General features: G+C 47.9%; 1 protein-coding gene across 2 annotated transcripts in view; it reads left to right on the top strand.

Moving 5' to 3' along the window:
* Nucleotides 1–13,351, top strand: part of LOC121555866 (synaptogyrin-1) — a 17,446-nt gene extending 4,095 nt beyond the window's left edge. The window contains exons 2-5 of one of the 2 annotated variants that reach the window (XM_041869721.2): nucleotides 7,146–7,234; nucleotides 7,392–7,540; nucleotides 9,217–9,362; nucleotides 13,115–13,351. In XM_041869721.2, coding sequence (XP_041725655.1) covers nucleotides 7,146–7,234; nucleotides 7,392–7,540; nucleotides 9,217–9,362; nucleotides 13,115–13,336 — 606 coding nt within the window. In that variant the 3' untranslated portion in view covers nucleotides 13,337–13,351. Of the gene's footprint in view, nucleotides 1–7,145; nucleotides 7,235–7,391; nucleotides 7,541–9,216; nucleotides 9,363–9,709; nucleotides 10,397–13,114 lie in introns of those variants that run through there. The other variant, XM_041869722.2, reaches the window with a different exon arrangement.
* The last annotated feature ends 1,255 nt before the right edge of the window (nucleotides 13,352–14,606 follow it).

Below are 14,606 nucleotides of genomic sequence, written 5' to 3'. Positions count from 1 at the left end.
AGGAAACATTCCATGTGATGCCAAATAAAATTCTGACCCAATACCTTTTCTAACCCAATCAGCTACTAAGTATGAGTCCCAAATGGCACCCTAGTCCCTAAATAGCATAGGGCTATGATCAAAAGTAGTGTACTATATAGGGAATAGGATGCCATTTCAGACACACCCTAAGTCATGCTAATAAGGAACTTGTCTGTCAGCCTTGCATTAAAGAACATCATTGGTTAAGGAAAACTGCGATACATAAAAAAGTATATCAGTTTCATTTATACTCCTGAGTGGCGCAGTGGTCTAAGGCACTGCATCGCAGTGCTAACTGTGCCACTAGAGATCCTGGTTCGAATCCAGGCTCTGTCGCAGCCGGCCGCGACCGGGAGACTCATGGGCGGCGCACAATTGGCCCAGCGTCGTCTAGGGTAGGGGAGGGAATGGCCGGCAGGGATGTAGCTCAGTTGATAGAGCATGGCGTTTGCAACGCCAGGGTTGTGGGTTCGATTCCCACGGGGGGCCAGTATAAAAAAAATATGTAATCACTAACTGTAAGTCGCTCTGGATAAGAGCGTCTGCTAAATGACTAAAATGTAAATGTAAATGTAAATTTAAGGACCAAAGGATTGACAGCCGTCCCATATAGATTGTAAAATAGTTGGGAAGCGATTTTTGACGTACCGATCCCATGGCAAAGTGTTTATGAACTGATACGCAGAACGACACCGGATTCAAAACTTAGAATCTTTCAATTTAAATTATTATATACAATTCTTGCTACCAATAGAATGTTGTTTATATGGGGGATACAATCGTCCCAGCTCTGCAGATTTTGCTGCGAAGAGACAGAATCATTAGATCATTTGTTTTGGTACTGTCCATTTGTAGCTTGTTTTTGGACACAGGTCCAGGAATGGATAAAGGATTGCAATATTTACCTGGAGCTAACCCTGCAGATAGCATTACTGGGTGATCTGAAAAGTCATAGTCAATCGATCAATAACAAAATAATACTTTTAGCAAAAATGTTTATTTTCAATTCACAATCTGTAGAAACAATGAGAATAGAAAGGTTCAGAACTTTTGTAAGACATCACAGTACAGTTGAAATATATATGGCAAATATAAATCCTATATGGATGGTGTTAAAAGATAGATGGGAGGTGTTGAATGGAATGTGTCCATAATAAGTATATAGGTTGTAGGTTGGGAGCTTTTGTGAAAGAGCACAGTTTGCATATAGAAGCAAACCGGAAGGACATCATGAAAATGATCGGAGAGGTTGAGAGTAGAGGAAGTTCAGGAGAAAAAACGAACAAAATATAATTATTGTAAAATTGACCGTGTCCATAAAATGTAGATAGTGGGTATGGGCTGGAAGTAGAGGCCTAAGCATTGTTGTTCACTAGTTTACTCCAAGTAGGGAAAGGGTGGTGGGGTTGGAAAGTAATAAAGGGGAATATATATATTTTTATTAAAATGATATGTATGTGTGTGTGTGTATATGTATGTGTACGAAGCATACACACACATACATTTGACATTGACATTTTAGTCATTTAGCAGACGCTCTTATCCAGAGCGACTTACAGTTAGTGAATACATTATTATTTTTATACTGGCCCCGCGTGGGAATCGAACCCACAACCCTGGCGTTGCAAACGCCATGCTCTATCAACTGAGCTACATCCCTGCCGGCCATTCCCTCCCCTACCCTGGACGACGCTGGGCCAATTGTGCGCCGCCCATGAGTCTCCCGGTCGCGGCCGGCTGCGACAGAGCCTGGATATACACTTCCAATCCCCCATGTTTTTTATATACACATACACATAAAAAAAACATGGGGGATTGGAGGTGATGCAGACAATTACATTGATGGAAGTTACAATCTATCTGCAATATTCAAGCTGATCTACCCCCCCAAAAAAAGAAAACAAAAAACAAAAAAAGTCATGCTAATCATTACTTCATTTGGCTGTCGGTCTGAAATGCAGTGGTGAGTGTGTGTGTGTGTGTAAAAGAGATCACTATGTCCCAAGGGGGACGTTGATTCCCAAAGCATTATGGTGGATTTACTGGGGGAAACACCAGGGGGTTTTAATATAGACAGTGAACGGTCCAATTAATAGGGAACTCCCCTATATACACACACACACACTCCGATTTGAGTCTTCATGTGGAACGATATGCTTCCTTTCAGCTCCAATGCAGGTGTAATATTCAAATAAGGCTTCAAAAACCACTCTACCAAAAATCTTATTCAAAATCTGAGAGCATCTAAACTGTACAAGTATGCATGAACACCTTTCGTGTGTGTGTGTGTTTGGCCTACTTTGACATTAGAATGCTAGACAATGATTGGAATGAGGTGTGTGTGCGTGTGTGTGCGTGTGTGTGTGCTTCGTTTCTCAAGAGGCCCTAGGGGAGATGAGAGAGCAGTAGCATTTAGCGAAGGAACAAGGGAGAGACCGCAGAGGAAGAGAGAGAAAGGGAACGAGGGATCGAGGGAGAGACTGGAGAGGAAGAGAGAGAGGGAACGAGGGAGAGACTGGATGGGAAGACAGGGAACGAGGGAACGAGGGAGAGGAAGAAGAGAAAGAGAGAGAAAAAGAGAGAGGGAACGAGGGAGAGACTGGGGAGGAAGAGAGAGAGGGAACGAGGGAAAGACTGGAGAGGAAGAGAGAGAAAGAGAGAGGGAATGAGGGAGAGACTGGAGAGGAAGAGAGAGAAAGAGAGAAAGGGTATGAGGGAGAGACTGGAGAGGAAGAAGAGTGAAGCAGTGGCTCTGTAAATACCCCTCCATCCATCCCTCTCTTCCTCTGGCCCTTCCACTCCTTCCTCCATCTGTTCTTCCACTCCTCCTCTCTGACTGGGCACTAATGAGGGTGGGGGCATCTATCCCTCCCTCTATCCATCCCTCTCTCCATCTCTCTCTTTCTCCACAGACCACTTCAATTAGATGAGGGCTAAAGAGGGACCAGTGCTAAAGATAGAAGAAAATAGAGGCAGCCAGAACAGGAAAGGGGGGAGAAAAATGGTTGGAGATATAAACAAGAGATGCTTACTCTTTTCTCTCAGTGGTATAGTTAGAGATGACCTTTTCTCTCAGTGGTATAGATAGATAGGACCTTTTCTCTCAGTGGTATGGATAGATAGGACATTTTCTCTCAGTGGTTTAGATAGATAGGACCTTTTCTCTCAGTGGTTTAGATAGATAGGACCTTTTCTCTCAGTGGTTTAGATAGATAGGACCTTTTCTCTCAGTGGTTTAGATAGATAGGACCTTTTCTCTCAGTGGTATAGTTAGATAGGACATTTTCTCTCAGTGGTTTAGATAGATAGGACCTTTTCTCTCAGTGGTTTAGATAGATAGGACCGTTTCTCTCAGTTGTATAGTTAGATAGGACCTTTTCTCTCAGTGGTTTAGATAGATAGGACCTTTTCTCTCAGTGGTTTAGATAGATAGGACCTTTTCTCTCAGTGGTTTAGATAGATAGGACCTTTTCTCTCAGTGGTTTAGATAGATAGGACCTTTTCTCTCAGTGGTATGGATAGATAGGACCTTTTCTCTCAGTGGTTTAGATAGATAGGGCCTTTTCTCTCAGTGGTTTAGATAGATAGGACCTTTTCTCTCAGTGGTATGGATAGATAGGGCCTTTTCTCTTAGGGCAATTCATAATATTATATAATAATAATATATAATTCCATTGACATCAATAAACAACTAAGTGAACATTTGACTTAAGTGAAATATAGGATTAGCCCCTTAGTAGAAATAGCTTGAGCCCTATATTCTGCCAGTGTTTATACTGTAGTGAAGTACTGTAGGTATATTCTGGCAGTGTTTATACTGTAGTGAAGTACTGTAGGTATATTCTGGCAGTGTTTATACTGTAGTGAAGTACTGTAGGTATATTCTGCCAGTGTTTATACTGTAGTGAAGTACTGTAGGTATATTCTGCCAGTGTTTGTACTGTAGTGAAGTACTGTAGGTATATTCTTCCAGTGTTTATACTGTAGTGAAGTACTGTAGGTATATTCTGCCAGTGTTTATACTGTAGTGAAGTACTGTAGGTATATTCTGCCAGTGTTTATGCTGTAGTGAAGTACTGTAGGTATATTCTGCCTGTCACGCTCGTCGTAATCAGTGGACCAAGGCGCAGCGTGATCCTCGGTCATACAACACAAACCTAAACGGAACAAGATCCCACAAAAGACAAGTGCACAACAGGCTGCCGCTGTCTCTAATTGGGAACCACCCCGGCCAACATAGAAACACATAAACTAGAACAAGAACATAGAAAACGAAACATAGAACCTAACACCCAGAAACTAACACATAGAAACTAACACCCTGGCTCAACATATAAAAGTCTCCAGAGCCAGGGTGTGACAGTACCCCCCACCCCAAAGGCGCGGACTGCGACCGCGCCAACTAAACCCAACAGGGGAGGGGCCGGGTGGGCATTCCGCCTCGGAGGCAGATCCGGCTCTGGGCGTGACCACCACCCTCTAACTAACCCCCCCGTAGCGCCCCTGGTCTGGTCTGGCCCCGCTGGCTGGAGCTGGACTGGACATCGGTGGAGCGGATTGCTTAGGCTCCGGTGTGGAGCAGCTGACCAGTACCTGACCATGCACCGGTGAAACAGGCACAGGCTGTGCTGGACTGACGACGCGCACCACTGGCTTGGTGCGGGGAGCAGGAATGGGCCGGACCGGGCTGACGACGCGCACCACTGGCTTGGTGCGGGGAGCAGGAATGGGCCAGACCGGGCAGACGACGCGCACCACTGGCTTGGTGCGGGGAGCAGGAACAGGCCGGACCGGGGTGACGACGCGCACCACTGGCTTGGTGCGGGGAGCAGGAACGGGCCAGACCGGGCTGACGACGCGCACCACAGGCTTGGTGCGGGGAGCAGGAACAGTCCGGACCGGGCTGGCGACGCGCACCACTGGCTTGGTGCGGGGAGCAGGAACAGGCCGGACCGGGCTGGCGACGCGCACCACTGGCTTGGTGCGAGGGGCAGGAACAGGCCGGGCCGGGCTGGCGACGCGCACCACAGGCTTGGTGCGAGGGACAGGAACAGGCCGGACCGGGCTGGCGACGCGCACCACTGGCTTGGTGCGAGGGGCAGGAACAGGCCGGGCCGGGCTGGCGACGCGCACCACAGACTTGGTGCGAGGGGGAGGAACAGGCCGGGCCGGGCTGGCGACACGCACCACAGGCTTGGTGCGAGGGGCAGGAACAGGCCGGGCCAGACTGGGAACACGCACCACTAACTTAGTGCGGGGAGCAGGAACGGGTTGGGCCGTACTGGGAACACGCACCACTAACTTAGTGCGGGGAGCAGGAACGGGTTGGGCCGGACTGGGAACACGCACAACTAACTTAGTGCGGGGAGCAGGAACGGGTTGGGCCGTACTGGGAACACGCACCACTAACTTAGTGCGGGGAGCAGGAACGGGTTGGGCCGTACTGGGAACACGCACCACTAACTTAGTGCGGGGAGCAGGAACAGGTCGGGCCGGACTGGGAACACGCACCACTAACTTAGTGTGGGGAGCGGGAACGGGTCGGGCCGGACTGGGAACACGCACCACTAACTTAGTGCGGGGAGCAGGAACGGGTTGGGCCGTACTGGGAACACGCACCACTAACTTAGTGCGGGGAGCAGGAATGGGCCTGACCGTACTGGGAACACACATCACTGGCCTTGTGCGGGAATCAGGAACGGGCCGGACCGGACTGGTGACACACACCACTTGCTTGGTGCGAGGAGCGGGACTGGGTTTCCTCATAAACCTCCGCTCCCTCTGCTGCCTACTCAGTTCCTCTCGCCGTGCCTCCACACTCTTCTTCTCCCTCCTGACCAATGGCCCCCGTAACCTGGTGGCCTCCTCTCCTAGTCCACAAACTCGCCCTGTAGCTGCCTCCAGCAGCCCCGTCGTCCATGCCGTGTGCCCCCCCAAATTTTTTTATTGGGGTTTCCTCTCGCCTGTCCGACGACGACACTGTTGGCGCCGTACCTCCTCTCTCGCCAGGGCTTTAACTTTAGCCCATGGCCCTTTGCCCGCGAACATGTTCTCCCAGGACCACCATTGGCCCACCTGGGCCATCGCCAACCTCTCCAGCTCCTTACCCGGCGTTTGCTCCTGCACACGCTGCTTGGTCCTTGTATGGTGGGATCTTCTGTCACGCTCGTCGTAATCAGTGGACCAAGGCGCAGCGTGATATGCGTACATCTTTTAATGCGTACTTTGCACACTACAACAAAACAACAAAACGAAACGTGAAGTCCTCGGTCATACAACACAAACCTAAACGGAACAAGATCCCACAAAAGACAAGTGCACAACAGGCTGCCTAAGTATGGTTCCCAATCAGAGACAACGAGCCACCGCTGTCTCTAATTGGGAACCACCCCGGCCAACATAGAAACACATAAACTAGAACAAGAACATAGAAAACGAAACATAGAACCTAACACCCAGAAACTAACACATAGAAACTAACACCCTGGCTCAACATATAAAAGTCCCCAGAGCCAGGGCGTGACACTGCCAGTGTTTATACTGTAGTGAAGTACTGTAGGTATATTCTGCCAGTGTTTATACTGTAGTGAAGTACTGTAGGTATATTCTGCCAGTGTTTATACTGTAGTGAAGTACTGTAGGTATATTCTGCCAGTGTTTATACTGTAGTGAAGTACTGTATGTATATTCTCTCTGTGTGTTTCACTAGAGATAGTGTATGTATAGTAGGTGTAGGCATAGTCTATTCTCTTGGTGTGTATGGCTGACACTCAACATACACACACGCACACAAACACACACACACACATACACAAACACACACACACATGTATGCAAGACTGCAAGTATAATGAGTGTGTGTGTTTGCGCGCACTGGTATTTCATATATAACTACTATATTATTATATTGTTATAAAATGCGTTATTACAGACCTCAGATGAAATTCATTTAAATTAAAATATTAATTTCTCACTTATCTAATCATCTTTCTTCCTTAATCCTTCCCTCTACCCTCCTCGCCCATCCCTCCTTCCTCTCCCTCTCTCCCTCCCCTCCTTCCTCTCCCTCTCCCCTCCCTCCCTCCCTCCCTCCCTCTCTCTGTCCTATCCTTCTCTCTCTCCAGTTCTTCTCCATTGTGATCTTTGGTTCTATAGCCAACGAGGGTTACGTGAACCGACCAAATGAGGCCCAGGAGTTCTGTATCTTCAACAGGTGAGACACACACACACACACACTCGACTGATCTCTTTGCCATTTTATATGTATATCTCATCTGTTATGGCTGTAATTACTTTACTGTTGCTTTACTCTTTTATTGCTGTTGCACTACACAATACAGATATTGACTGATTGATTGATTGATTGACAGGAACCAGAATGCGTGTAACTATGGACTGTTCATGGGAATCCTGGCCTTTCTCTGCTGTCTGGCCTTCCTGGCCCTGGATGTCTACTTCCCACAGATCAGCTCCGTCAAGGACCGCAAGAAGGCTGTACTGGCAGACGTAGGGGTTTCAGGTGAATGGAGAGGGGGAGAATGGAGGAGAGGGATGGGGGAAGTGATGGGGAAGTGAGAAGAGGAGAGTGAAGGGGGATGAGTAGTGTGAAAGACAAAGAAAATTGTGCTGGCAGTGGTGTCAGGTTAGAAAGAGAGAGAGAGAGAGAGAGAGAGAGAGAGAGAGAGAGAGAGAGAGAGAGAGAGAGAGAGAGAGAGAGAGAGAGAGAGAGAGAGAGAGAGAGAGAGAGAGAGAGAGAGAGAGAGAGAGAGAGAGAGAGAGAGAGAGGAGAATGGAGGAGGTGTATGGAGAGGGAGTAAAGGAGAAATTAGCAAGAGGGTGGATGGAGAGAGGGGATAGATATGTGTTGAGGGAGAGGAGAGAAGGGAGGGATGTGGAAGAGGGTGGGTTATGTCTGTGTCCTACCTGCTCAATTCATGAGAAGGAGATTAACAACAACAGAAAACAGAAACCAACATGGTCTATCTACAGGTTTTCTACTACTGGTTGTCTATTGTTGCTGTCAGTTCCAGTGATAGGGAAGTACGATAATAGAGCTAGAGAAAGACACATCTATTACAAGCCTATTAGACTGTGTGTGACAGGGGTTCAGCCTTCTGAGGTGGATGTAGTTACCGTAGGAACAGGTTGCTGAGTGACAAGAGGGTATGACATGGTCACCGAGTGTTGAGTTGGATAATGAGCCTGCTTCTTTATTTCAAATCAAATCAAAGTTTATTGGTCGCTTACACAGATTTGCAGATGTTATCTCTCTCTCTCTCTCTCTCTCTCTCTCTCTCTCTCTCTCTCTCTCTCTCTCTCTCTCTCTCTGTCTCTCTATCTCTCTCTCTCTCTCTCTCTCTGTCTCTCTCTCTCTCTCTCTCTCTCTCTCTCTCTCTCTGTCTCTCTCTCTCTCTGTCTGTCTCTCTCGGTCTCTCTCTCTCTCTCTCTCTCTCTCTCTCTCTCTCTCTCTCTCTCTCTCTCTCTGTCTCTCTCTCTCTCTCTCTCTCTCTCTCTCTCTCTCTCTCTCTGTCTCTCTCTCTCTCTCTCTGTCTCTCTCTGTCTCTCTCTCTCTCTCTCTCTCTCTCTCTCTCTGTCTCTCTCTCTCTCTCTCTCTGTCTCTCTCTCTCTCTCTCTCTGTCTCTCTCGGTCTCTATTTCTCTCTCCCTCTCTCTCTCTCTCTCCATCTCTCTCTCTCACCATCTCTCTCTCTGTCTTTCTTTCTCGCTAACATGTAAGATTCGATGTAACCTTTCTAACTTCTGTTTTCTCCCTCTCTCCCTTTCCTTTCTTGCTGCTCCCTCCATCCTCATTTTGTCCCTACCTCCCCTACTCTCTCCCTCCTCTCCCCCCTCTCTCTCTCCATTCCATCCTCCTCCCTCTCTGTCTCTCCTTTCATCCCCTCTCCCTTCCTTTCCTCCCTCTCCCCCTCCTCCTTTACATCGCTCTCACTCCTCTCACTCCTCTCTTTCTCTCTCTCTCTCTCTCTCTCTCTCTCTCTCTTTCCTCTCTCTCTCTCTCTCTCTCTCTCTCTCTCTCTCTCTCTCTCTCTCTCTCGCTCGCTCGCTCGCTCTCTCTCTCTCTCTCTCTCTCTCTCTCTCTCTCTCTCTCTCTCTCTCTCTCTCTCTCTCTCTCTCTCTCTCTCTCTCTCTCTCTCTCTCTCTCTCTCTCTCTCTCTCTCTCTCTCTCTCCCTGTAGTGTTCTGGTCCTTCATGTGGTTTGTGGGGTTCTGTTTCCTGGCCAACCAATGGCAGGTGGCGAAGCAGGAGGACAACCCCCTGAGGGAGGGAGGGGATGCCGCTCGCGCTGCTATCACCTTCGCCTTCTTCTCCATATTCACCTGGGTATGAGACACTTTACTCCTTTATTTTCACTATCACTTCATCCCTGTTTTCATTTTATGGTACATCCGCGGAATACAGTAACTTCAGTGAACATTTTAAAAAGAACAGCCACCAATGTAACTAGACATATCAATATAGGACCTTCCTCATTTAGCAGACACCTCTATCCAGAGCAACTTATAAAACTGTCAACACTGAAACATATTTTTACTAAATGGTCCACGTGGGAATGGAACCCACAAAACTGTTGGTGCCAGCACCATGCTCAAGCCACTGAGCCACCGGGACCAACCAACACCTCTGCCATGCCCATTGATCCCAATGTCCTACCTGGTCTCTCTCCTCAGGGTGGGCTGGCTCTCTTCTCTATGGAGAGGCTTAAGAGTCTGTCCTTTGAAGAGGAATACCATAAACTGTTCACCCCTCAGCCCCCTATCCCACTGATATAATGTGTTCTTCTAATAACCTTCTATCGCTCTTTGCTTTTAAAGCTGCAGTCCGTAATTATACTGTTCACCCCTCAGCCCCCTATCCTACTAATATAATGTGTTCTTCTCCCCTGCCCTTAAAGTTGCAGACCGCGATTGAAACTTTCCACCCCCTTCCACCCATCCCACTAATATAAGATAATGTGTTGTTCTAGTAGGAAACCTCTATCTCCAATCCCTCTGCAGCTAACCTCTTATTGCTTCTAGTCAGACTCTGCTGTGACTGAAATGTCTCTATCAATACATACACACATACACATACACACACACACACACAAACACACACAAACACACACACACAGCGTAGGCAGGCATTTACTATAGGCTACCTCCACCATTTTGTGAAAGGCTGGCAAATTACTTTGATGGCTTTATAGCTCAAAAGCCTTTCAAATGCTTTAGCTATCCAATAAATATACACATTTAGTGAAAACACATTTTATCACATTTACTGCATATCTTCTTCTGCTCTTGGCTTTTTTATTACATTTTACATTTACATTTTAGTCATTTAGCAGACGCTCTTATCCAGAGCGACTTACAGGAGCAATTAGGGTTAAGTGCCTTGCTCAAGGGCACATTAACGTCATTTAGCAGACGCTCTTAGCCAGAGCGACTCACAAATTGGTGCGTTCACCCTATAGCCAGTGGGATAACCACTTTACAATTTGGGGGGGTTAGAAGGAACACTTTATCCTATCCCAGGTATTCCTTAAAGAGGTGGGGTTTCAAATGTCTCCGGAAGGTGGTGAGTGACTCCGCTGTCCTGGCGTCGTGAGGGAGCTTGTTCCACCATTGGGGTGCCAGAGCAGCGAACAGTTTTGACTGGGCTGAGCGGGAGCTATGCTTCCGCAGAGGAAGGGAGCCAGCAGGCCAGAGGTGGATGAACGCAATGCCCTCGTTTGGGTGTAGGGACTGATCAGAGCCTGAAGGTACAGAGGTGCCGTTCCCCTCACTGCTCCATAGGCAAGCACCATGGTCTTGTAGCGGATGCGAGCTTCAACTGGAAGCCAGTGGAGTGTGCGGAGGAGGGGGGTGACGTGAGAGAACTTGGGAAGGTTGAACACCAGACGGGCTGCGGCATTCTGGATGAGTTGTAGGGGTTTAATGGCACAGGCAGGGAGGCCAGCCAACAGCGAGTTGCAGTAGTCCAGACGGGAGATGACAAGTGCCTGGATTAGGACCTGTGCCGCTTCCTGTGTAAGGCAGGGTCGTACTCTCCGAATGTTGTAGAGCATGAACCTGCAGGAGCGGGTCACCGCCTTGATGTTGGCGGAGAACGACAGGGTGTTGTCCAGGGTCACGCCTAGGCTCTTCGCACTCTGGGAGGAGGACACAGCGGAGTTGTCAACCGTGATGGCGAGATCATGGAACGGGCAGTCCTTCCCCGGGAGGAAGAGCAGCTCCGTCTTGCCAGGGTTCAGCTTGAGGTGGTGATCCGTCATCCATACTGATATGTCTGCCAGACATGCAGAGATGCGATTCGCCACCTGGTTATCAGAAGGGGGAAAGGAGAAGATTAGTTGTGTATCGTCAGCGTAGCAATGATAGGAAAGGCCATGTGAGGATATGACAGAGCCAAGTGACTTGGTGTATAGGGAGAAAAGGAGAGGGCCTAGAACTGAGCCCTGGGGACACCAGTGGTGAGAGCACGTGGTGCGGAGACAGCTTCTCGCCACGCCACTTGGTAGGAGCGACCGGTCAGGTAGGACGCAATCCAGGAGTGAGCCGTGCCGGAGATGCCCAGCTCGGAGAGGGTGGAGAGGAGGATCTGATGGTTCACAGTATCAAAGGCAGCAGACAGGTCTAGAAGGACAAGAGCAGAGGAGAGAGAGTTAGCTTTAGCAGTGCGGAGAGTCTCCGTGACACAGAGAAGAGCAGTCTCAGTTGAATGATCAGTCCTGAAACCTGATTGGTTTGGATCAAGAAGGTCATTCTGAGAGAGATAGCAAGAGAGTTGGCTAAAGACGGCACGCTCAATAGTTTTGGAAAGAAAAGAAAGAAGGGATACTGGTCTGTAGTTGTTGACATCAGTGGGGTCGAGTGTTGGTTTTTTGAGAAGGGGAGCAACTCTCGCTCTCTTGAAGACGGAAGGGACATGGCCAGCGGTCAAGGATGAGTTGATCAGCGAGGTGAGGTAGGGGAGAAGGTCACCGGAGATGGTCTGGAGAAGGGAGGAGGGGATGGGGTCAAGCGGGCAGGTTGTTGGGCGGCCTGCAGTCACAAGTCGCAGGATTTTATCTGGAGAGAGAGGGGAGAAAGAAGTCAAAGCATAGGGTAGGGCAGTGTGAGCAGGACCAGCAGTGTCATTAGACTTAACAAACGAGGATCGGATGTCGTCAACCTTCTTTTCAAAGTGGTTGACGAAGTCATCCACAGAGAGAGAGGGGGGGAGGATTCAGGAGGGAGGAAAATGTGGCAAAGAGCTTCCTAGGGTTAGAGGCAGATGCTTGGAATTTAGAGTGGTAGAAGGTGGCCTTAGCAGCAGAAACAGATGAAGAAAATGTAGAGAGGAGGGAGTGAAAAGATGCCAGGTCGGCAGGGAGTTTATCTGAAGAGTGTGAATGATTGTTTGTTTTTACCAAACTAAAAAACTGTTCAATGTGAATGGCTAAACAACTGCTTTGATAACTAACTGACCCAGACTGACTCAAGGCCTGTGTCTAAAAGGGCATCCTATTCCCTATATAGTGCACTACTTTTGAACAGAGCTATAAAGGGAATAGGGTGTCATTTGGGACGCAATCGAACAATCTAATAAAGATTTAACCTAGCTTTCCAGCTGACTAATTCAATTCACTTCCTTTTCTTTCTTTCTTTCTTTCTTTCTTTCTTTCTTTCTTTCTTTCTTTCTTTCTTTCTTTCTTTCTTTCTTTCTTTCTTTCTTTCTTTCTTTCTTTCTTTCTTTCTCCCTTTCTAACCTAATCCACAAATGCTCCTGCTTTCATGCATTTGTTTATCATCTCTTGCACCTCTACCTAACCACACCCCATCCACCACAAACCTCCACCTCCACCCGCTATGATACCCATCCACCGTTCAACTACCCCCTCAAAACCTCCCTTCCGAACCTACCCCCTCCTCTCCACTTTACCCCCTAACCTCCATCCCCCACTTCTTCTTCACCCTCCTCCCTTCCATTTCCCTTCACCTCACCCCCAACCTACACCCCTCTACCTCCCCACCTCCTTCCCTCTTCACCTCACCCCACAACCCCAACATTGGCCTCCCACACTACCCTCTTCACTCACCTCCCTCCCCAAGGCAGCCCAGTCCTTCTTCGGCTACCAGAGGTACAAGCTGGGGGCAGACTCTGCTCTCTTCTCCCAGGACTACATAGACCCCAGCCTGGATGCTGGGGCGGCCGGGGATCCCTACACCTCCTTCACGGCCGGGGGGGATGACCTGGAAGACGGAGACCCTGTGGGGGGGTCCTCCTATCAGGGGATTAACGGCAAGGGGGGCGGGGGGTACCAGGAGTACTGAGGGAGGAGAGTAGGGATGAAGGGAGGATGGGGGAGTAGAGGGGGGTGGGGAGTGGGAGGATTGAAGGGTTGGGAGCGGGAAAGGAGTGATAGATGAAGGAGGCGTGGAGGGGAGAACCAGTGCTTAAGGAGGACCAGAGGGATGGAGGGAGGACAGGAGGAGGGGGGAGTGGTTGGAGGGATGGATGGAGAAGTGGCGGGATGGCTGATGGGAGGGGGAGGAGTCAGGATAAGTGTGTGTGGGGGGGGGTTGTCATACCAACCAACTGACATTCACTCATATAACTGACTTACATTCATTAGTTGGACCAAAGCATAGTTCTTAGGCTGTAGCGAGAAGGCAAAGCTATTGTAGTGTAGATAGTTCATCACAGCTGCTACCAAAACAGATCTCTTCATCACAGATATATTTTCTATAGTTATAAAATGAGAAGTCCCAAGTTTCAAGGTACATATGAATGCTTATTAGATGTTCAGGTTTTTCATGTATCATTGGACAGAACATGCCTCTTTAAATATACAGTATATACTGTATACTGAAACTAATCTCTAACTGTAGTTTGACCACAGATAATCTCAAATATGACACACATCAATGGCATGACTCTATCTATCTATCTATCTATCTATCTATCTATCTATCTATCTATCTATCTATCTATCTATCTATCTATCTATCTATCTATCTATCTATCTATCTATCTATCTATCTATCTATCTATCTATCTATCTATCTATCTATCTATCTATCTATCTATCTATCTATCTATCTATCTATCTATCCATCCACCCACCCACCCACCCACCCACCCACCCACCCACCCACCCACCCACGCACCCACCCACCCACCCACATACCCACCCACCAACCAACCCACCCACCCACCCACTCAATCTCTATATCATATGTAAATCTGTCATTCAATCTACCGGTATTGGGGTGTTCAAAAATAACATAACTATATTTAAGAACATTATTATGTGCTTTCTGTAAAAAGTCTAACTTAGGCTACTCAGTCAGTATGCTGTGTTGTTGTGCTCAGATACAAGGAGAGGAACTATGTTTATCTCTCCCTTGACCTATTTGCTTTCAGGGTCCTGAGAATTTGTTTTTATTTTGGAATAAAAATAATTTCAGTGAAAATACTCCAATTTTGTTTTTTACCAAACTATGGAAATATAGATGTAGCTAGGAATGTGTGAACTTTCTCTGTGTTACAATAAACTGCAACAAAACAAAAATATGGTTTTACAATATTTTTTATTGATGT

The sequence above is a fragment of the Coregonus clupeaformis genome, unplaced genomic scaffold (assembly GCF_020615455.1).
Source record: "Coregonus clupeaformis isolate EN_2021a unplaced genomic scaffold, ASM2061545v1 scaf0083, whole genome shotgun sequence".
NCBI classification, from domain to species: Eukaryota; Metazoa; Chordata; class Actinopteri; order Salmoniformes; family Salmonidae; genus Coregonus; species Coregonus clupeaformis.
Note: the sequence above shows the minus strand (reverse complement) of the source record. Positions and strands in the feature narration are given on the sequence as shown.